The sequence below is a fragment of the Podarcis raffonei genome, chromosome 3 (genome assembly GCF_027172205.1).
Source record: "Podarcis raffonei isolate rPodRaf1 chromosome 3, rPodRaf1.pri, whole genome shotgun sequence".
In the NCBI taxonomy this organism is placed as follows: domain Eukaryota; kingdom Metazoa; phylum Chordata; class Lepidosauria; order Squamata; family Lacertidae; genus Podarcis; species Podarcis raffonei.
Window position 1 is genome coordinate 25,302,646 of NC_070604.1, and position 20,203 is coordinate 25,322,848.

The window sequence follows — 20,203 nt, forward strand, 5'->3', positions numbered from 1 at the left end:
TCAGATGCTGTATTTTGCCTTGCACGCATGGGGAGTCAGATTCTGTGAGCAGAAAATAATCCATTTGAGATGGGCTAATCTTACACAATTTTGCAGATAAATAAAGTAAATAATAGGACAAAAAGTGTCTTGTGCATTGACGACTAATTGACTAGAGGTTTTTTCCCCAGTGTCCGTGTGACTGTAGCACAGATGGATTTGTTTCTCTGTGTGGATACAATACAGTGGTACCTCGAGTTAAGAACTTAATTCGTTCTGGAGGACTGTTCTTAACTGGAAACTGTTCTTAACCTGAAGCACCACTTTAGCTAATGGGGCCTCCTGCCGCCGCCGTGTCGCCGGAGCACGATTTCTGTTCTCATCCTGAAGCAAAGTACTTAACCCGAGGTAATATTTCTGGGTTAGCAGAGTATGTAACCTGAAGCGTATGTAACCCGAGGTACCACTGTATTTGGTATTTTTAAAACTTTCCACAATGGTCTTTTGTGCTGTGCTGTGTAACAGAGTAGCATAGCTACGCTTCAGGAATGTGAAAAGGCTGTAACTCAGCACTGGCCTTGGGGGGACTTCCTCCTCCCCCTCAGCAAAAGGGTGGGCGAGGGAAACCCCCCTGATTTAGCAGCCAGGCAAAACTGCTTGGACTTGTTCAGCAGCAGCAGCAGCAGCAGCTTTATCTTCTCGTAGATGCAAATCTTCAGAGAAGGTGGAACAAAAACCAGCAAAGAAAAGGCAGAGCTCAGTTTCTTTTGCCTAGACCCTGGAAGTGGATTCAGGTTTGGTTGTAGGTTAGTACTGGGGAGGCGGGGGGGGGGGCGGATTACTTACACACTCAGTCATCTGGTAATAATTGAAAAGAGGGATGAGGAACCAAAGGTGGCAAACTGGCATTTCTATCCAGTTTGGCACACCTTAAATGCAATTCGGTTGCACTTTGATTTTAGTGGAGGTGAGCGACGGAGTAGCAGGGGGTTTTTAGAAAGCAGAAGGGTCGGGTGTTGAAAAGAGAGGAAGGGGCAGAAGGGAAAGGGGTTTGAGACGTAGAAGTGGACTCCTGAAAGACAACAGGGGCAATTAGTTGGGTCAGCAAGTTGGGTAGGGGAAAGGAAATACTGTGGGGTAACTGCAAACGGAGAAGTTGAAAGAAGCAGAGGTTGCTCTCCTGAGATGTGAAAAATGGTAGGTGGGAAGGTGAGCGGGAAGTGGCTGGATAAAGAGAACAACACCCACCATTTTGAGGTCTGGGGGATAAGCAGGAGGAGTCCAGAAAATGAAGCATTGCAGGAACGAGCTTACATTAATAGTATATCAGGAGACAGGGGTGGGCTTTCCCTGGAAGGACTATTGTACTGTAACTGCACAGCAGCCAGAAATTCAACAAGAAAGCCCATTGCTTTGTCAGTGGGGCAGAGTGAGAGAAAAGCTGTCGGTTTTCTGGTGCTCTGGCTGCCAAGAATAGAAGCTCCTAGTTGGCAGCAATCACCTCTGCATATTAAGAAGTCTAAAAATGTGTTCTAATGCTGTGAAACTTTGTGCGCACACTTGAGAGTAGCTAGTTCTAGTGGTACTTTCTTAGTGAACAGACTTAACACCTGGGCTAGGACTGAAAATTATTATCAGTTTTAAGAGGGCTGGTTATGCTTTGCCTGCCTTGCATTTGCAGTGCCAAGAGAAGAGGGGAGCTTTGATGTTTATATTGACTTGGATCCTAAGGCAGGTTAACTCAAGAGAAATTCCCTATCCCTTGTAGGTGGTGTAAGGGATGGAAGGATTAACCAAAATCAGACTTCAGTTCTAGGATAACTTAAGGAAGTTGATGGAAGGAAACATGGGCATAGTCAAGGGGAGGGGGAGGGCATACTGAAGGGGACCCTCTAGGTCCACAAATAATATTGAAAAGCATTGAATGGACTCAGTTATCTGAGGTTCTGTACACAGACACACACACACACACACACACACACAGCAGAAGCCTGCCCCCCGCCGCAATGTCCTATTTAAAGGTAAAGGGACCCCTGACCATTAGGTCCAGTCGTGACCGACCCTGGGGTTGCGGCACTCATCTCGTTTTATTGGCCGAGGGAGCCGGCGTACAGCTTCTGGGTCATGTGGCCAGCATGACTAAGGTACTTCTGGCGAACCAGAGCAGCGCACAGAAACGCCGTTTACCTTCCCGCCAGAGCGGCACCTATTTATCTATTTGCACTTTGACGTGCTTTTGAACTGCTAGGTTGGCAGGAGCAGGGACCGAGCAACGGGAGCTCACCCCGTCATGGGGATTCGAACCACCGACCTTCTGATCGGCAATTCCTAGGCTCTATGGTTTAACCCACAGCGCCACCTGCGTCCCATAATGTCCAATTTACAGGGTATTTAAACTCATGATTTCCTAAAGAAAACTTTGGCTGCTCTGCCTTCTAACAAGAATCCTGGCTATGCCCATTAGAAGGAAAGTTTCTAGTCCTCTTCATTCCCACATCAGCCACTCATGCTGGAGCATTGTGGAGGGACCACATTGTTTAAGAGGACCCTCTGATTCTCGTTACACACTTTGGAAAGAATATATCTATAACTGCCAAACATATAGGATTGATTACAATAGCAGACATGCAAAGTTAACAATCTTCTTTAAAACTTGGGGAGAGTCAGTGACATGATTACCTAAATAAAGGTGCTTGCTTGGCAGAAGTTGTTCAGAAGTTGGCAGTCTAGTTGCAATAGCTATCCCTATGAAATGGACCAGTTCATACATGCATACTTCTGGTCAATGGTTAACTTATTGCAATGTCATGCTACAATGTGCTCAAATCCTGAAGGAATGAATCCTCAGTCGGAAGCCTCTAAAATTACAGGTGCCCCCCAGAGAGATTCTTTCTGACCCTCTCCCCATCCAATCTAAATCTGGAAGAGGGACAAGGAAAGAGCAGCATCTGTGGCATCAGGCTACAAAAAGTTGGATGGGGGGCATAGTTCACTCTGTGTAAAGATCCAAAAACAATTTTTGAAAAAACAGCAGAGAACCAGACATGTGCGCAATTGTTCAACACCTCAGTTTTAAGGCTGTTGCTGCTGGTGCTTTGTGCATTGAACAGCTTCAGAAGAGGCAAAAACCCAATGCATAAATTTCACCCTCAGCATGAAGCTAAAGTAGTGGGGGAAAGTCTACCTGCTGAAGCATGAGAGTTGGAGTTTAACTGCAGATGTTGAGCTTAAAAATAAATCTCTGTTTTGGGGGAGCATGTTTTACCATCGATGCAATTGCACTGAGACTCGATGAGTTTAGGAAAATAAGAAAGCCAAGTTGATTAATGGAAATAATGCTCACTGGAAGGACAGATCATGAAGCTGAGGCTCCAATACTTTGGCCACCTCATGAGAAGAGAAGACTCCCTGGAAAAGACCCTGATGTTGGGAAAGATTGAGGGCACAATGAGAAGGGGACGACAGAGGACGAGATGGTTGGATAGGGTTCTCGAAGCTACCAGCATGAGTCTGACCAAACTGCAGGAGGCAGTGGAAGACAGGAGTGCCTGGCGTGCTCTGGTCCATGGGGTCACGAATAGTCGGACATGACAACGACTAAACAACAACAACATGCTTGATAGGAAAGATCGTACTTCTGTCTAACACAGGTTGCAAGGAGCCTCGCTTGTTCTTTGTTCTCAGTAGGAGAAACATATAAAGATGTCTCATCTCCCAAGGTAAGGATGAAGAAGTAGGAAAATAAGGTCAGCAACCATGAGAGGATCAGTTGAGAACCCGAGGACAGGTCAGGTTAAAGAACAGTCTAGAAAGCTTGAAGCTTTCCTCCTTTTTTTGGGTTATATTTTATTACATTTCAACATTTTTAGCATATACAATCAAAACACAATTTCATATTTTTGTCAACTTCCAATGTCTTTTTCCATGGAGTTGTTGTTTCTTTCCTTCTGCTGAACCCTCTCTTCTATCTATCAAATCTTAACCACAATATTGTGCGCAAACCTACCAGCCTTTAGTACAAGCTGAGTTGTATCCCAGCACTTTTGACACTGAATGTTCTGCCTGTTCGACTCATGGCCATTTCCCCCTATTCTAATGCATCTTTCTCCCGCTTCCATTTTTAGGACAGTCCGCAATACAGTTCTACTGTGAAGTTCTTTCGTCAATTGTGTTGTGCTTGACAGAGTAGAAGACTACCCAAAACGATGGCTGGGAAACCCAAGTTGCACTATGCTAACGGGAGAGGGAAGATGGAATCCATCCGTTGGCTGCTTGCAGCAGCTGGAGTAGAGGTTTGTGTGCCCATGAAAGGAAGAGGCGGGGCAATGCTGGGTAGATGAACCAACAATGGCCAAAATAAATGGCCTCTTCTGCACAGGAAGCAGAAGATGCCACAGATGTCTTATCAACATAACTGTGTGTGCGCATGTTCCTGTATATATTCTTATATGCATTTATATGTGTATGCTTCAGCTCAGGAAAACTACTGAAGCATATGATGAAATAGAGTGTAGTCTTTCAAAAATATGCTCCTGCTTATGTCACTCAAGCAGTGAAGCCAATTTCCACCGACTTTTAAGGGTGTGGGTTTCTCAATTCTGGGTGCTCATACGCTGTATGGGAAATATCCGTCCCCAGAAAGCAAACACTTTGGCTGACAATTAAAAGACCATTTCTTCATATTGACTCATACAGCAGAAGCCAATGCATGTTCACTTAGATGTGAGTCGCACTCAGGAGATATAGGACTGCAGCATCAATCATCTGCTAGAGAACCTGCGGCTATATTTTAGAATATATAATTTCCAACGTAACAGAAATGTCACCAGTAAGAGAGGGGAATCATAATACAGTTGTACCTCAGAAGTCGACTGGAATCGGTTCTGGAAGTCTGTTCAACTTCCAAAACATTTGGAAACCAAGGCACAGCTTCCGATTGGTTGCAGGAAGGCATGGAACCCACGTCGGACGTTCGGGTTCCAAAGAACGTTCTCAAACTGGCCAAAATGTTCAGCTTGCAAAGCGTTTGACTTCCAAGGTACGACTGTATTCCACAGCTACAGAAAGAGGGCCAAGGGCAATTGGATGTCTGGCATTGGTTCAGAGTTCTTTGTCTGGGTCTTATTTCAATGGGTTGAATGGCTTGTCCTTGGAAGCCATTTTTAGGAATATGCTTATATGAATAGCGTGGCTAATCTGCACCATGAAAATAAAAATAGCAAAGAAAATATGCATTGTGTAGAGTCTGAGCATATGATTTCTGCAAAGACAAAGAGCCCATTTTCACCCAACCACTGCTTCTCTAATAGAAATCAGTTCAAATGAAGGGTACAGGTTGAGAAAAATGAAATTTAAAAGCTGTACTGCATCTTGCAGTTTTTCAAAAAATTCCAAGAAGCATCAGCTGCTCTTAAACTAAAATAAAAGAGAAGTATCTGTTAATTATTCTCTGTAAGGTCAGCAAAGACTTGTAAAGTTAGGATTTTAAAAAAAAATTGGCTGCTTTGTTTCAGTTTGAAGAAGAATTTATAGAGAAAAAGGAAGACTTGGAAAAATTACGGAATGGTAAGTCTATAGGTGTAAGTGTTGCCCGCATGTGACTGCTTTAAAGAATGGCTCCTTATTGACTGAATCTGTTAAAAATAAAAACCACTTTGTCCTGGGGTCCATGTCAGTGTCTACACATAGTTATTTTCAGGGGTGAGATTGGTTCAGTCTCCCTTGAACTAGAAAAACAATAGGGAATCTGGATTTAGGGATGTTGAAGAATTTCAAGCAAAGTGGAAATGGGAGGGGAAATTGCCAGTGTTTGCTTATTTGTCTCATGTCCAGAAGAGAAATCAATCCAGTTGATGGGATTAAGCTTGGATAGCTTAGTTGGATAGAGCAAGGTGCTGATAAACCCAAGATTGCAGGTTCCCTGTGTGGGACAGCTACATATTCCTGCATTGCAGGGGTTATGGACAAGATGATCCTCAGCGTCCCTTCCAACTCTACAATTCTGTGGTTGGTATGCACTGTTGTTGCTTTCTGTCTACAGACAATAAATAAATGATTGTGCCATTCATTCATTCATTCATTCATTCATTCATTCATTCATTCATTCATACATACATTTCCTACTCTTCACCATAAGGTCCCAGGGTGGGTTACAACATTGAAACACAACATTAAAAACAATTTGTAACAATGTATATAAACACATGAGATGTATACACACAGAGACACACATTTGTGTTGTGCTTCCTTTGCATTAGAAGGAATGAGATGGCAAAAGATAACGACCATGTGATTTACACAATGAGTTATGTAAGTCACGTAATTTCGCCAATGATGAACAGAATAGAAATAGCACATGGAACAAATACAGGGTGGAAATAAAACGATGCCTTTCCATGTTGCTATTTGAGCTGTGCAAACCAAAAGGGAGGCAGATTTTCCTGAAGAAAGATCTGTATCAGAGACTTAATACAGTGGTACCTCAGGTTACATACGCTTCAGGTTACAGACTCCGCTAACCCAGAAATAGTGCTTCAGGTTAAGAACTTTGCTTCAGGATGAGAACAGAAATCGTGCTCCGGCAGCACGGCGGCAGCAGGAGGTCCCATTAACTAAAGTGGTGCTTCAGGTTAAGAACAGTTTCAGGTTAAGTACGGACCTCCGGAACAAATTAAGTACTTAACCCGAGGTACCACTGTACACCATTTTTAACTTTCAAAGAAGGCAGTCTGAATCGATCTGAAGTATTGGTTTAAGCTACTTAAGTTGGTAAAGACTGAATCACTTATCCCACACTCGCCCCCTTTTTTAAAGATGGACAGCTCCTGTTTCAGCAAGTGCCCATGGTGGAAATGGATGGGATGAAGATGGTGCAGACACGAGCTATTCTCAGCTACATTGCAGCAAAGCACAACCTCTACGGGAAGGACATGAAGGAGAGAGCACTGTACTTACGAACATGTAGAATTCACTCTAGGTCTATTTTTTTAATAGAAAGCCAGCTCTTGACAGAAGCTGAAATATGGAATGTATGCACTGAACTGCAAACATCCAGCTATCTTCCTGCTTTTGCATCTCTGTATTCCTAGAGCTAGAGCTAGCTATGTCACAATGTGACTCTTACAAGGAAATTTAGGCTATAGCTACTTGCGGAGGAAAACCGTACCATAAAATGGTAATGGCAAGCTTAACATAACTGTCAACTTTCCAACCATGTATGGAACATGCCAGATTGAATATCAGAGAATGGAAAGACATTGCATATGTTATTTATAATACAGTATTAATTATTCTCTTATTTCTGTGTAATTATGATATGCTCTAATTATATTTAGATTGACCTGTACTTTCACGATAATAATTGGGTGGTAATTTCTTGTCTGAGGATATGCAGCGTTAAAATGGGAAAACGGGAAGCCACGGGGGGGGTTATTGTTGTTGCTGTTGTTGTTTAGTCGTTTAGTCGTGTCCAACTCTTCGTGACCCCATAGACCAGAGCACGCCAGGCACTCCTGTCATCCACTGCCTCCCACAGTTTGGTCAAACTCATGCTGGTAGCTTCGAGAACACTGTCCAACCATCTCGTCTTCTGTCGTCCCCTTCTCCTTGTGTCCTCAATAATCTTTCCCAACATCTGGGGGGGGGGGTAGGAAATCTAATAGGAATAGATGGAGAAAATATGTAGAATATGCGTATATGTATTGAAACTTTGGAAAAATAAAAAATAAAATAATAGTAATAATAATAAGGCAAAAAAGAAAAGAAATAAGAGAAACTAAGAAAACAAACCCTGAAAGGAACTGTTCTAATGGCTTCTTTCAGGATTGACATGTACGTGGAAGGAACAACTGATCTGATGGGGATGATAATGACACTCCCTTTCCAGCCCCCTGAGAACAAAGAAAAGCAGACCAGCCTAATTTTTGAGAGGGCCACAACCAGATACTTCCCAGTTTATGAAAAGGTAAGGGATTGTCAGGTAGCAACGTAGAATGTGCAACTAGATCTTAACTTCTGAAGGTGTATGGGGAGAACCATCCATAGCAGCAGCAAAATTCTGCGGAAGCACTTAAATGTGGAATAGTGAACCTACAAGTCCACCAACATTTTTGGGGGGTAGTACAACTCTCGCCGCAACCCCAGAGTCGTCTGCGACTGGACTTAACTGCCAGGAGTCCTTTACATTTACCTTTTTTACAACTCTCCTAATTCCTGACCATTAGCCATGCTGGCTAGGGCTGATGGGAGTCCAGCAAATATGTGGTTTCCCACCCCGATGTCAAGTTCCAATGCTACTGAGCAGAGGATCACAGCAATGAGGGCCTTTCGGTGTTATGCAGTGGGGATACATGCAGGTGTGTGAAATGTATATTTGAACGAAAAAGCCAAGTGGCTACTCTCATGGGACAGTCCCTGCCTGCCTCTCAGCCTTACATGTCTGAAACACAAAAGAAGCAGAAATAATCCACAAGGAGCCTCTGTTGCCCAGTCTGAGCCAGGGGTCTACAAACCCTCAACAATGGCTTCTATTTCTTTGTATGACACAGGTTTTAAAAGATCATGGACAAGATTTCCTTGTTGGTGGGAAGTTCAGCTGGGCAGATGTCCATCTGCTTGAAGCTATTCTGATGGTCGAAGAGATGAAGCCTGATGTTCTTTCTGCCTTTCCTCTACTGCAAGTGAGTGAACTAGGACATGTTCTGAGAAATGAGATGGAACGGAAACTGTAAGACTGTGTGTATTCACAGAGTGCAAATACAGCAACTGGATAAACTTCAGTCATAGGAGTGTGCCGCACTTAGCATGTCATAATCTCGATGTTGGTGATTATGGTGGTGTATGAGAGAGCAAGTTCAAGTGACTATCTGGGGGATATGTCTTATGTCAGGCATCTGGAAGTTTCTGTGGAGCAGGCATCTAGACTTCTGCATCTACTTTGCTTGATGGTAAAAGTGCTTCATCTCCTGGCTAGAATTGCCTCAGTTTGATGCATGGCAAGACAACCTGACTGAAAAAGGCTCATGAGATCATAGAGTTGGAGGGGGCCTTGTAGAAAGACTATAGAGAAAGTTCAGATTTCACATGCGGCTTGAGGACCATGGGACAATAGGACCGCAGATCTTCTCCTTCCCATAGGTGATTGAATGTGAAAACTATTGTTACTGTGTTCATTAATCAGTCAGAATCTTTATTTGTTTGTGTGGGGAATGTTCAGGGATGTAGGAGAGGCTATATTGTCTGATAATAGCCTTTCCAACTTGTGTTAACAAGTTCACAATTTAGCAGAGTAACATTCTCCTTTTTAAACTTGCAGCAGATGCGTTTGCTCAGGCTCGCTAAAGCCTCTATAAAAACTGTTCTGGTATTTCCCCCTCATTCCCTCATAAAAGATAAGACACGACACAGTCTCCTATAAAAGCATAAAAAGGTTTACTCACACATCATTCTGTTCACAATAGGATCCCAGGAGGCAGACTTAGCTTACCGTAGAAAAGTAACATATACCTGGAAACTATCTCATAAGAAGACAGTACCTTTGTCCTCTCTTGGCTGGAGCCAAGAGAGCATCTTTGGCTAAGCAGATGTTGCTTCTTTGATGCATGTAGTCAAAAAGAGAGGGAGATGGCTGCCCTGCCCTGTGCTTTTGTTGTTACCTGCACAGGTGAGGCCACACCCACTTCAAGTCACATGCAGAGGAAGTCTGTCCCAGCCCAGAAGGAAACAGGAAGTTTACCTGCTGGCTGGACAAACGTTCCTCCCCATGTGTAAACATGTTCACTCTAGGAATGTTGTACTTTACTGCTCTTGTGTTTCACATCCCACAGTTTGAAGGAATTGGATTTCTATTATAATCAAACCAGCCTTTTACCCAATTTTATTTTATGAATCTGAAATAAATAGGGAAGGGAACAAATTGAGACCCCCCCCCACACACATTACTAATAACCCCATGTAGTATTTATGGGGTTTTTTTTAAAAAAAACTTTTTATTAACACATACTGCACTACTTCATTAATTTAGACTCATGGGCTTAATTTTTTCTGTATGGTTTTTGAATGCTTGAAAACAAGGTACGGCTTATTAATGAACAGATAGGTTGCTTTTCAAAATTCCTCCATCAAATGACCATTTAAAAACTTTGTGATTTTAAACTTTTATCCTATGATAAAATAACTGCTTGGAATGACATAATCTTCAACACATGCACACAAAGCACTGCACACATATTGAAAGTAAAAATGGCCCTTGCCCCCAAGCTTGCAATGATACACATGATACACATGATACAAAAGGGAAAAGGAATGGGGAGGGAAGAGGAAAGCAAACATTTGAAGCCAATAGATGGGGCCAGGCCCAGTGGTGGAGGAACCCTCTCTGGCACCTGGGGTGGCACAGCCTGTACAGACTGCGCATGTGTGGCATCTCGCGCGTGTGCACTGCTTATGGAATGCCGCACATGCGCAGTCCATACGGGCTGCCACTCGCCCACGGCAACCGTACGGGCTGCCACACAAGCGGTATCCCATACGGACAGCGCACGAGAGTGGCAGCCCATATGGACGGCACACGCCATCTGCCGCTCTACAGCTGGGGGGAGGCAGGGGCCATCTTGTCACCCCTCCCAGAGTGGCACCTGGGGCAGAACGCCCCCTCCCTCCCCCTTCCTACACCCCTGGCCAGGTCGGTCTTCTTCTCCAATATGTGAACTGCATTTTTTTGTAAGTCCATCTATGTTGGTACCTTTTTCTTAGACGTGCTTCTTGTTTTTCAATCTAGGACTTCAAGGCAAGGGTAAGCAACATCTCCACAATTAAGAAATTCTTGGAGCCAGGCAGCCAGAGGAAATTTGAATTAGACGACAAGGCTCTTCAAGAGATCAGGAAGATTTTCAACATCTGAGAACATCTGCTATGAAGATCACAACAAATACTGGCATGATTTTAACAAATCTGTATGACTTCTCTTTTACTAGTTGGAGGATTAACAGTGTAGTCCTAGTCATGTCTATTCAGCATTAGTTCCATTTGAATTCAGTGTAGCTTACTTCTGGGTAAATGTAGGTATAGGATTGGAGCCTAAATTCATAAAATAGTGTTTCCTCTTGGTTCCATAGTCTCAAATGCTTTTGACTGCAAACTCATGAAAAATGTAGTAGATGAGAACTCTTTTGTGAAGATTCTGAGGCCTCCTTTAGATATTAGTCTAATGCAACCTTCCCAAACCTGGTATGAAACCTTCCAGGGGTTTTGGACTACAGTTCCCATCAGCCACAGCCAGCACGGCCAACAGTCAAAGAATGAAATTGCCAGAGCCAACAAACATTTGATATTGTGCAAGGATTTTTTTCAGCCAGAACTCACTGGAACTGAGTTCCGCCACCTCTCTGGTTCATTCCAGAGTTCAAATGCTACTGAGCAGAGGATCACCATAATGGCACTGTGTAAATCCACAAAAGGAGATGATGATAATACTGTGTGATGGTACAATAAAATGAAATAAAGCATTCTAAAGCATTTGTACTTCAGTGCCATGTTTTACTTGAGTAGACAATAACATGTCTGTTCTGTCATGACTGGTTCCTGTTGTGCTTTGCGTAGATGTGACGGGATCTGTGTGGTCCTGCTGGATTAGAGGCAAGCAAAATATATCCTATTAACGTACTTCCTGCCAGAAAATGAGCTGTTTTCATAGCCTTCTACAGCAATTAGACTGACCAGCCATAGCAGCAATCTTTACCAGTCCACCATGCTATCCTCAAGGAACGTTCTTCTCAGTTTTATGATTTGTCACAAATTTGTAAAAGCCAGACAACAAATATGTGATTTTCACTTGATCATCCAGATCAGGTATCTTACATAACAAATCAAGAATAATTTCTGGATTGCCTGTAGAAATCCAGTTTTGCATACCTTTAATTGTAGCGATCTAGTCGCCCCAACCTATGCCAAAAGGTGGGTGGGACCAACAGGGAAGCCCTGTGTATTTGACCTTTTTCTGTATTTTGTGGCTAGCAGCTGCAACCAGAGACTGCAGTGGCCTCCTGCCCAGTTATACAAAGGCTTCAGTTGAATATACAGTACTAAGACCAGGAATGTTTGCCCTCAGTGCAGCTGTACAGATTTACAATAAACCGAGTTGCATCATGTTACGCAAGCATGAGACAACCTTTCCCATTGTGAATTAACTTTGAGTGACTGATTTGTTGTAGGTGAAATGTCTCACAAAAGGCAGAGTCAGTGTTTTTCTATTTGCAATAGGGAGTTTCTGCTACAGATAAGCTGTTCTCTCAGAAGGTGGAGCTTCTGAGCTTTTATAACCCTGAGCCACACAAGTTCGGAGCTCTCTCTCCTTGAGAAGAACTTCCACTTGTTCAGGACTTGCAGCAGGTTAGTATTCTAAGGTAGACGATTGCTTTGGAGAGTCATTGCTCAAGAGCAACACCCTGGACAGAGGAGTAGTGCAGGGACAATTTCCAAAGACCTCACCTCTGCCCAAAGGTTTTCTTCTTCTTACCCGCAGAGTACTAAAGGTTTGTGGGTTGGGAGGGGGGGGATACTGTAATCCTCAGACCTGTAATCCTCGGAACAGAGACATTTCCCTTTGGACAGACCAAGGGCAGGAGCTGGGCAGTGGGCAGAGTTCTAAAAATAAAATGGGGTTGGTCTTTGTTGCACCTCAGAGGAAAAAGAAATCTTGGGTAAGAATGGGAGAGAAATTAGATTCATTTTTGTTATGTACTGAGTTGAATAGGATCCAAACTGCAGCAGTCTGATTGGTCCTAGAACAATAGGATCCAAAATGCAGCAGTCTGATTGGTTCCTAGAACAATAGGATTCAGAATGCAGCCGTCTGGTTGGTCCTAGAACAATGCAGCAATATGATTGGTCAGCAGGAGCCACCCAATCCAGCTCCAGATAGAAGTGAATCCGCAACCTGATTGGCGTACAGGAGAAGTCCGGAATCAGCCAATCACGTGCAGCCCATTGTGTAAATAATGTATATAAAGCAGATACTTTGAGGTGACTTCTATTCCTCCTCACCACTATGAGCTGAATAAAGAGCATGAAATCACTTTGCGACTCTGAGTATATTTCAATTTTTAAAATAGTAACTCAGTAAATTTCATTTTCCAAAAACATAGCTATCCCTTGAAATTTGACTGCAGTTCTCCAGCCAAACAATGTGCAAAAACACATATGGTGAGGTAAAATGTGCATATAAATGCATATATTATTGAAAGGAATGTAGAAAATGGGTGTGGTTATCCAGGGTTGAGGAGGGTGTAGATGCCATCCAATTGTCTTAGGGACTCCAGTCTGGATTTGCTTAGGGTTTAATCCTTAGCCTTTTCTTCTTCCTAGGATATCCCACAAGGCAATGGAGGTTTAGGGTCAGAGGTTACCTCCTCCTAGATGGGTTACCTTCCCAGATTGATGAGCCCCACCTGCCCCTCACTTCCCTCTACAGCATGTGCAGAAACCGCCTTCTTGACCCTTGGACCCACTGTTGGTCTCATCCCTCAACCTGCCAGAGCTTGTCCTTGCATGGAGGGGAGGTGCCTAACTCACATGGGTTTGAGACCCACCAGCTATCCTTACCTGGTTTAGCCAGCCAGTCAAAGAGGTGGTGCTTCAGATGTGACTCATCACTACAAACACCCATCATCCCTGGCGGTTGGCCATGCTGGAAAGCTATGTGCCCAGACTTGCCTGAGGAGATGAGAGGCAGCTGATGGCAATGGCGATGGTGCGAGTATGAGGGGGAAGTTACAATTTTGTGGCTCTGGAAACATGGACCATGGCTGTCCAAGAGGGGGTGATAGTCATAGATCATGGGTAGGCAAACTAAGGCCCGGGGCCCGGATCCGGCCCAATTGCCTTCTAAATCCGGACCATGGATGGTCCGGGAATCAGCATGTTTTTACATGAGTAGAATGTGTCCTTTTATTTAAAATGCATCTCTGGGTTTTTTTTGGGGGGGCTGCCTGGTGTTTTTACATGAGTAGAATGTGTGCTTTTATTTAAAATGCATCTCTGGGTTATTTGTGAGTTAGGTGCCTGCTTTATTTATAAACCAGAAGGCTTTAATATGAAATACGTCCTTGCTGTAAGCCATCACCAGAGCACCATTTTGAACAGTTGTCCTGGTTTCCCTATCAAACATGACCTCTCAATCTCTCTCTGTCTGTCTCTCATCATAACAGGAAAGCAAACACTTAGGAACATGGCTGAGAAACCGAAGCTTTACTACTTCAATGGAAGAGGCCGAATGGAAACCATAAGGTGGCTCTTGGCTGCAGCAGGAGTCGAGGTTTGTTTGTCTTCAGAATTTCTCTGAGAAAGCACCTTTCTCCCACCCCCAAAAAAGAATCAAGGGAACTGTTGTTTTTCCAGCATTCTTATATTTCAGGCAGTTTCCAAATTTGGGTCGAGCATTATCATTTGTGAGTGAGGTGCCTGCTTCAGGCGGGGGATTTTATCTATCCTGGAAGGGGCAGCTAATTGATGAGTTATTTTCATTCATTATTATTGTACTTCTGTTGCTAAGGAGGGGGGGGTATGATTGTGTGGACAGGCGGAGTCCCTCAAACCCTGTGTGTCCCCTGTGTGGAATAACGACTCAAGACAACGTGCTATGGGATTAAAATTGGCCACAACTTTATTATGTTTCAGATGTGGGTAGACCTTGGCTCAGGCATTGGACGTTTATCCCTCTCAGTCCCCTGCCAGGGATCTGGGGAACATCAGGGTTATCCATGCGGGGGTGGGCTGGCTCTGGAGAACATATGTTCAAGCAGAGAGAGCCTGCCCGTTATGCCGCCGTCGCAAGGAAAGCAATGACAATCTCCAGTCATACGGCCGAAGCCTCCCCTCAAACAACCCCTTTAACGGGGAACCCTGGTATCGCCACCACAAAGAGAAGGGGGGGCATGAGTCACTGCTGCACGCCCCCCCCCCCATTTAGGGAAGATAGACTAAAGGATTCTGCCCAAGGCCTGATACCACCAAAGTTGTGACGTTTTGCTATGGGAAAGGCAAACCTGCCAATGCAGGAGAATTCCTTTGTGACCCTTCAACAGCGACCTTGACATAGTAGCGCCTGCATACCTGTGAAGAAAAGGTTAACCTGCAAAAGAAGTCTTAACTAAGGGTGGGTAGGATGGGAGAAGCTCTGGAGCCAACTGACGATTCCCAGGTAAGATCCTCCCCCTACTGTGTGGGCAGGTGGTCCCTCAGCAACTGGCTGAGGTAGGCGGAGATCTCCAGGTGTCCCACCTGGGGAAGGCCAAGCCAAGCCTGTGCTAATGGTGCCACATAGGGTCCAGGGGGCTGCACGTGACCACACAAAGAGCACCCCCCCATTTAATGTGGGGAGCGGTCATTGTGGGATTTACTGCTTCAAGTGCTAAAATGATATGACTAGCCTGTAGTACTTGATTTGTGCATGGGAAACATTTGTTGTTCTGTCCCAGACAGAGAAAATTATTGGGCGGGCTGGCCCGGAATTCGGCTGGGAAAGGGGAGTTTTCATCAAATTTTCTCCAGTAGTTTGAAAACTTGAAAAGCCCTGTGTCATTTTTGGAGCCTGAAATTATTTCATGAGACCCTTGAAATATTCTGCCTCTTTTATTTTTTAGTTTGAAGAACAATTAATTGAGACCAAAGAAGATCTAGAAAAATTAAAGCATGGTGAGTATGTTACCTGAATATCAGTGGGACTGTCTTCTAGTACAGTAAAGCCTTATAGTCTTAATACCAGGGGTTTTCAAAGTGGACTCGTTTCTCTAGTTCTGCATTGTGCACACTTTCAGGCAGGAATATGTGTCAATACACAGTTGTGAGCTGGTTATATTGCCTTTCCCCCTCTTCTTTGAAAGAAAAGAGAGTTATCCAGATACCCACAACACATACCACTCAACTCTGAATTGTGCAGAATGGTTTGCTTGTTTTTTAGTTGGAGAACAGAAGTAGCTTAAATAACATACAAAACTAGTTTCCAATGTGTGATTGCTGTACTAATTTAGCACATGTTCTGCAAAACGGTTTTGAGGGACAAGCAGAGGCAAACATGATTATCGCAAAGGCACAATGTAAAAGTAAAGTCTCAAAATCAAAGCATGGCTTGGGAGATGCTCCTGAAAATTAAATTTCCATAGTAATTACCTGGGAGGATGGACTGATTTTTCATCTTCCTTTCACAAGGTGGAGACCTGCTCTTTCAGCAAGTGCCCATGGTGGAAATGGATGGGATGAAGATGGTGCAGACCCGAGCTATTCTCAACTACATTGCCGCCAAATACAATCTCTACGGGAAGGACGTGAAGCAGAGAGCACTGTAACATTCCTCTGCGTTTGGTTACTAAATGCATACTTTGGTTGGCTGTACATGATATAAGATCATCTCTGTTCTGTCATATGATCTACTGACGAGTTATGAGTCAGCATGTTTCATCTTGGGCAAGAAAGGGTCCAGTATGAGGTAATTTGACCTCCCAGTCCCAGCAAAGTTCATGTGGACTGGTTCCTTGGAAATCAATGAATTTTCATGTAATCCCAACAGGAGATTGGGAGGTCATTGTCCCTTCCCAATGTTTGGTTTTTTTGGGGGGGGGGTTCTTGCAAGTGTATAAAATTGATTTTTCATATAAGGCTTTTCTTATAAAAGGTGTAGCTGGTGAAGATCACTATAATGTCAAGCAAATTATAGGGGCTTTTGTTGCATAGAGCGAGGCTCTTTCCAGGGAAAATGCCCTTTCTCCAACATACAGAATCATTGTACTTGTTTTTCTGCTGGGTCATCACACATTTTTGCCCGTGACACTACCGCCCAATTCCTCCACAAAGTTTTGGCTCTGCATTATCAGAATTAGTACTATTGCTGTTGCTGCTGCTACCACTACTGTTTTTCTTGTTTCAAATTTTTTTATTAAATTTTCCAAATTTTACACAACACAAAATAACAAAAAACAAAACATACAAAAAACAAAAACAAACATACATTCAAAACTTCTTACAGATAAAGATCCAAATTACATTCCATTATTGAGAGACTTCCTCAAATCCTTCCTAACTGATTTTCATTAAATCTCATTTTAGCAATTTTCCAATATCCACTTTCTAATAAAATTAACCTGTTCAAATTACTAATTTCCTTTCTTTCCATATTATTCTGAATCCATAATCTTATACAGTAGTGCCCCGCAAGACGAATGCCTCGCAAGACGAAAAACTCGCTAGACGAAAGGGTTTTCCGTTTTTTGAGTCGTTCCGCAGGACGAATTTCACTATGGGTCTTGCGAGTTCTTGCGAGTTTGTTTCCTTTTTCTTAAAACCGCTAAGCCGCTAAGCCGTTAATAGCCGCTAAGCCGCTAATAGCCGCTAATAGCCGTGCTTCGCAAGACGAAAAAACCGCAAGACGAAGAGACTCGCGGAACGGATTAATTTCGTCTTGCGAGGCACCACTGTACAACCACTACTGTTTTTCTTATTATTATCTGAGTATGGGAGGAGGAAACACTTTCTCTTTCAAATAGGATTGATATGTATTGCGAAGGTGCTATGGATCTGAATGAATTGAAAAAGATGCTTCACTTCAAGCCAGCTGACAGCAAGGAGAAGGAGTTTGCAAACGTTATTGAAAAAGCCACCACCAGATACTTCCCAGTCTTTGAAAAGGTATGGGGCGAAGGAAACTTACAAACCTTTTAACAGAACGAAGTCACCTATGCTCAGCTGGAGTTGGCAGCTGGCAATGTTAATAGGGACGCGGGTGGCGCTGTGGGTAAAACCTCAACGCCTAGGACTTGCCGATCGCATGGTCGGCGGTTCGAATCCCCGTGGTGGGGTGAGCTCCCGTCGTTAAAAAAAGTTTAAAAAGTAAAACAAAAAATTAGCTGTGTGAGAGAAGATCAGGAATCACACACAGTGTTCATTTACCATGTGAACTCTGATCTCAGAATCTGCCCTGCCTTACTGAAACATGATAAGCAGTGGTTTGGGAAGAGGGAATGTAATGATCAAGCTTCTCTTTCTTAGCCAGCAGTTTGTTAGAAGACATGAATCAGAACTGATACAAATACTCTCGATCTCCTGATACAATATAATCTGGGCGCGTGGTATTCAAAAGTGGTTCAGATATAGAGTCTCCATTTTGTGTATGTACCTGAAGTACTCTTCAAACATTTCCTGCTCTATAGGTCCTCAAAGATCATGGACAAAATTACCTGGTAGGAAATCAGCTCAGCAGAGCAGATATTCAATTGCTTGAAACCATTTTAATGGCAGAAGAGCTGAAGGCTGATATTCTCTCCAAATTCCCTCTTTTAAAGGTAAGCATGCTTACTGAAGCATAAGCAAAGTTCTAGTATGGCACTTTTATTCTTTGCATATCTAAAACACCATTGTCTCTGGATTTCTATTGCACAAAGTCTAAATCACACAGGAGGCCCACATTCATGGATAAGCCTTCTGTGAATTAAATTTAGACACAAACAGGTAACCTACCTATGATTATAGACCTGCAATGGAGCTTGAATATTGACCTCCCTTTCCAAAGGTGCATGCCTGAAATAACTGGGTTTAGCGTATGTACAAAGTTTGAGTACATATAAAGTTTATCACCTGTAGTTTCATTATTGACTATGAAATCATAGTAACTGTAAGCGGCAAATGATTATTTGGGGATGCCACCATTTCTCCTTTTCTCTTCAAAAATATTTTGCGCTCTCTCTCTCTCTCTCTCTCTCTCTCTCTCTCTCTCTCTCTCAGGCCTTTAAAGAGAGAATAAGCAACATCCCGACAGTGAAGAAATATCTGCAGCCTGGTAGTCCAAGAAGACCACCAGCAGATGAAAAGGCTATTGAAAAGGCAATGAAAATTTTCGCCTGAATCATGGCTGAGGATCACAGATGATGCACTATTGTATTCACAGGCAATGGGCAAAAACTGAAATGGGACCACAATGGCATAGCGTAAATCCACAAAGCTACAGTAGGAACCAAAATAACTAACAGAACAAAAGGAAGTGATAATACTGTGCTGCATTACACTAAAATGAAATAAAGCATTCTACAACTTTTCTATTCTGGTTGTTTTAGTTCCAGTATGACGTCATTTACATTGATCTTAAACAGCAGGGGAGCTCATAAGCAGCCTTGTCATACTTTTTGTTGTTGTTGTTCGAACTGGAGCTGACAACCGACAGTTTACACCTACTCTCACTCTCTCACACATTTCAAAGTATAGTATCCTAATAAATGTAAATAACTGACACTCTGTGATTTAGTTCCAAAGTTTTAACCACAACTTTTCATGATTTATCCTACCAAACACTGCTGTAAGATCTACAAAGGTTGTAGATAGGTCTTAGGTCCTTTACCATACTTCTTAATCTGATGGTTTAAGATGTAATATTGGTTTATATATTTAGCTAAGTGTGCATTTATGAATATTTATTCTATGATTGAGACCTTAAAATTCTTGTAACAATCCCCCATTGGGGGCAATAATTTAACTAAAATTGTTGCCCCACTAAACAACCTGATGTCCACTCTTCCCAAATGTTGAAACAGGGTGTGTTTATGTAACCCTGAGGAAACTTGCATGTCAGGTCTTTTTTTCCCCCTTCAATTTTTAAACATACATACATACATACATACATACATACGTCTTAATTGTACTTAATCCAATCTTAGTAACATTGTTAAGTGACTTCCTCAAATCCCCCTGGCTGAATATCATTGTAACAGTTTTCCAAAACCAATTTTCTTATAAAATTAACTTAATCACTTAACATCTTTCTTTCTTTTTTCCCCTTTTAACTTTAAACATGCTATTCTCTAACATTTCATATATAAATCCTAAGCCTATCTGGTATTTGCAAGTTTTTCCAATTAAGTTATCTTAAAATGTTTAACGACATAGTCTTTGAATTCATCCATTCCTCCTGGCAGTCCTCCTCCTTCTGGTCGCAGACTCTTCCAGTCAGGTCAGCTAGCTCTCAAAAGTCCATCATCTTCATCTGCCATTCTTCCACTGTTGGGACTTGTGTTTTCCAATTCTTAGCTAACAAAATTCTAGCTGCAGTTGTGGCATACAAAAACAGTCTAACATCTTTTTTCGGCAATTCCAAACCTGTTATTCCAAGAAGAAAGGCCTCTGGTTTCTTAATAAATGTATATTTCAACATTTCTTTCAATTCATTATAAATCTTTTCCCAGAAGTC

The 20,203-nt window shown here is 42.8% G+C and overlaps 2 protein-coding genes across 7 annotated transcripts; both read left to right on the plus strand.

Annotated features, from left to right (window-relative positions):
- The first annotated feature begins 612 nt into the window (after positions 1-612).
- LOC128410098 (glutathione S-transferase-like) lies at positions 613-11,504 on the plus strand. 5 transcript variants are annotated; one of them, XM_053380833.1, is made up of 7 exons: positions 690-785; positions 4,104-4,271; positions 5,493-5,544; positions 6,793-6,955; positions 7,801-7,942; positions 8,526-8,657; positions 10,757-11,504. In XM_053380833.1, the coding sequence occupies exons 2-7, from the start codon at positions 4,185-4,187 to the stop codon at positions 10,877-10,879; spliced, it is 699 nt and encodes a 232-aa protein (XP_053236808.1). In that variant the 5' UTR covers positions 690-785; positions 4,104-4,184; the 3' UTR covers positions 10,880-11,504. The 5 variants fall into 5 exon arrangements, with proteins under 5 accessions (XP_053236811.1, XP_053236808.1, XP_053236809.1 ...); XM_053380834.1 differs by having other exon boundaries at positions 6,793-6,925; XM_053380835.1 differs by lacking the exons at positions 690-785; positions 5,493-5,544 and having other exon boundaries at positions 4,169-4,271.
- Positions 705-19,026, plus strand: LOC128410101 (glutathione S-transferase-like). 2 transcript variants are annotated; one of them, XM_053380841.1, is made up of 9 exons: positions 705-785; positions 12,274-12,366; positions 13,342-13,732; positions 14,184-14,290; positions 15,618-15,669; positions 16,183-16,315; positions 17,514-17,655; positions 18,177-18,308; positions 18,748-19,026. In XM_053380841.1, the coding sequence occupies exons 4-9, from the start codon at positions 14,204-14,206 to the stop codon at positions 18,865-18,867; spliced, it is 666 nt and encodes a 221-aa protein (XP_053236816.1). In that variant the 5' UTR covers positions 705-785; positions 12,274-12,366; positions 13,342-13,732; positions 14,184-14,203; the 3' UTR covers positions 18,868-19,026. The 2 variants fall into 2 exon arrangements, with proteins under 2 accessions (XP_053236816.1, XP_053236815.1); XM_053380840.1 differs by lacking the exon at positions 13,342-13,732.
- Positions 19,027-20,203: the final 1,177 nt, after the last annotated feature.

Bases quoted from the DNA above. Each gene is read 5' to 3' on its own strand.
- LOC128410098 (XM_053380833.1), top strand. From the start codon at position 4,185: ATGGCTGGGAAACCCAAGTTGCACTATGCTAACGGGAGAGGGAAGATG. The intron at 5,545-6,792 runs GTAAGTCTATAG...CCTTTTTTAAAG, and splicing joins CTTGGAAAAATTACGGAATG to ATGGACAGCTCCTGTTTCAG. The intron at 6,956-7,800 runs GTCTATTTTTTT...GGCTTCTTTCAG, and splicing joins ACATGTAGAATTCACTCTAG to GATTGACATGTACGTGGAAG.
- LOC128410101 (XM_053380841.1), top strand. From the start codon at position 14,204: ATGGCTGAGAAACCGAAGCTTTACTACTTCAATGGAAGAGGCCGAATG. The intron at 14,291-15,617 runs GTTTGTTTGTCT...TTTATTTTTTAG, and splicing joins TGGCTGCAGCAGGAGTCGAG to TTTGAAGAACAATTAATTGA. The intron at 18,309-18,747 runs GTAAGCATGCTT...TCTCTCTCTCAG, and splicing joins CCAAATTCCCTCTTTTAAAG to GCCTTTAAAGAGAGAATAAG.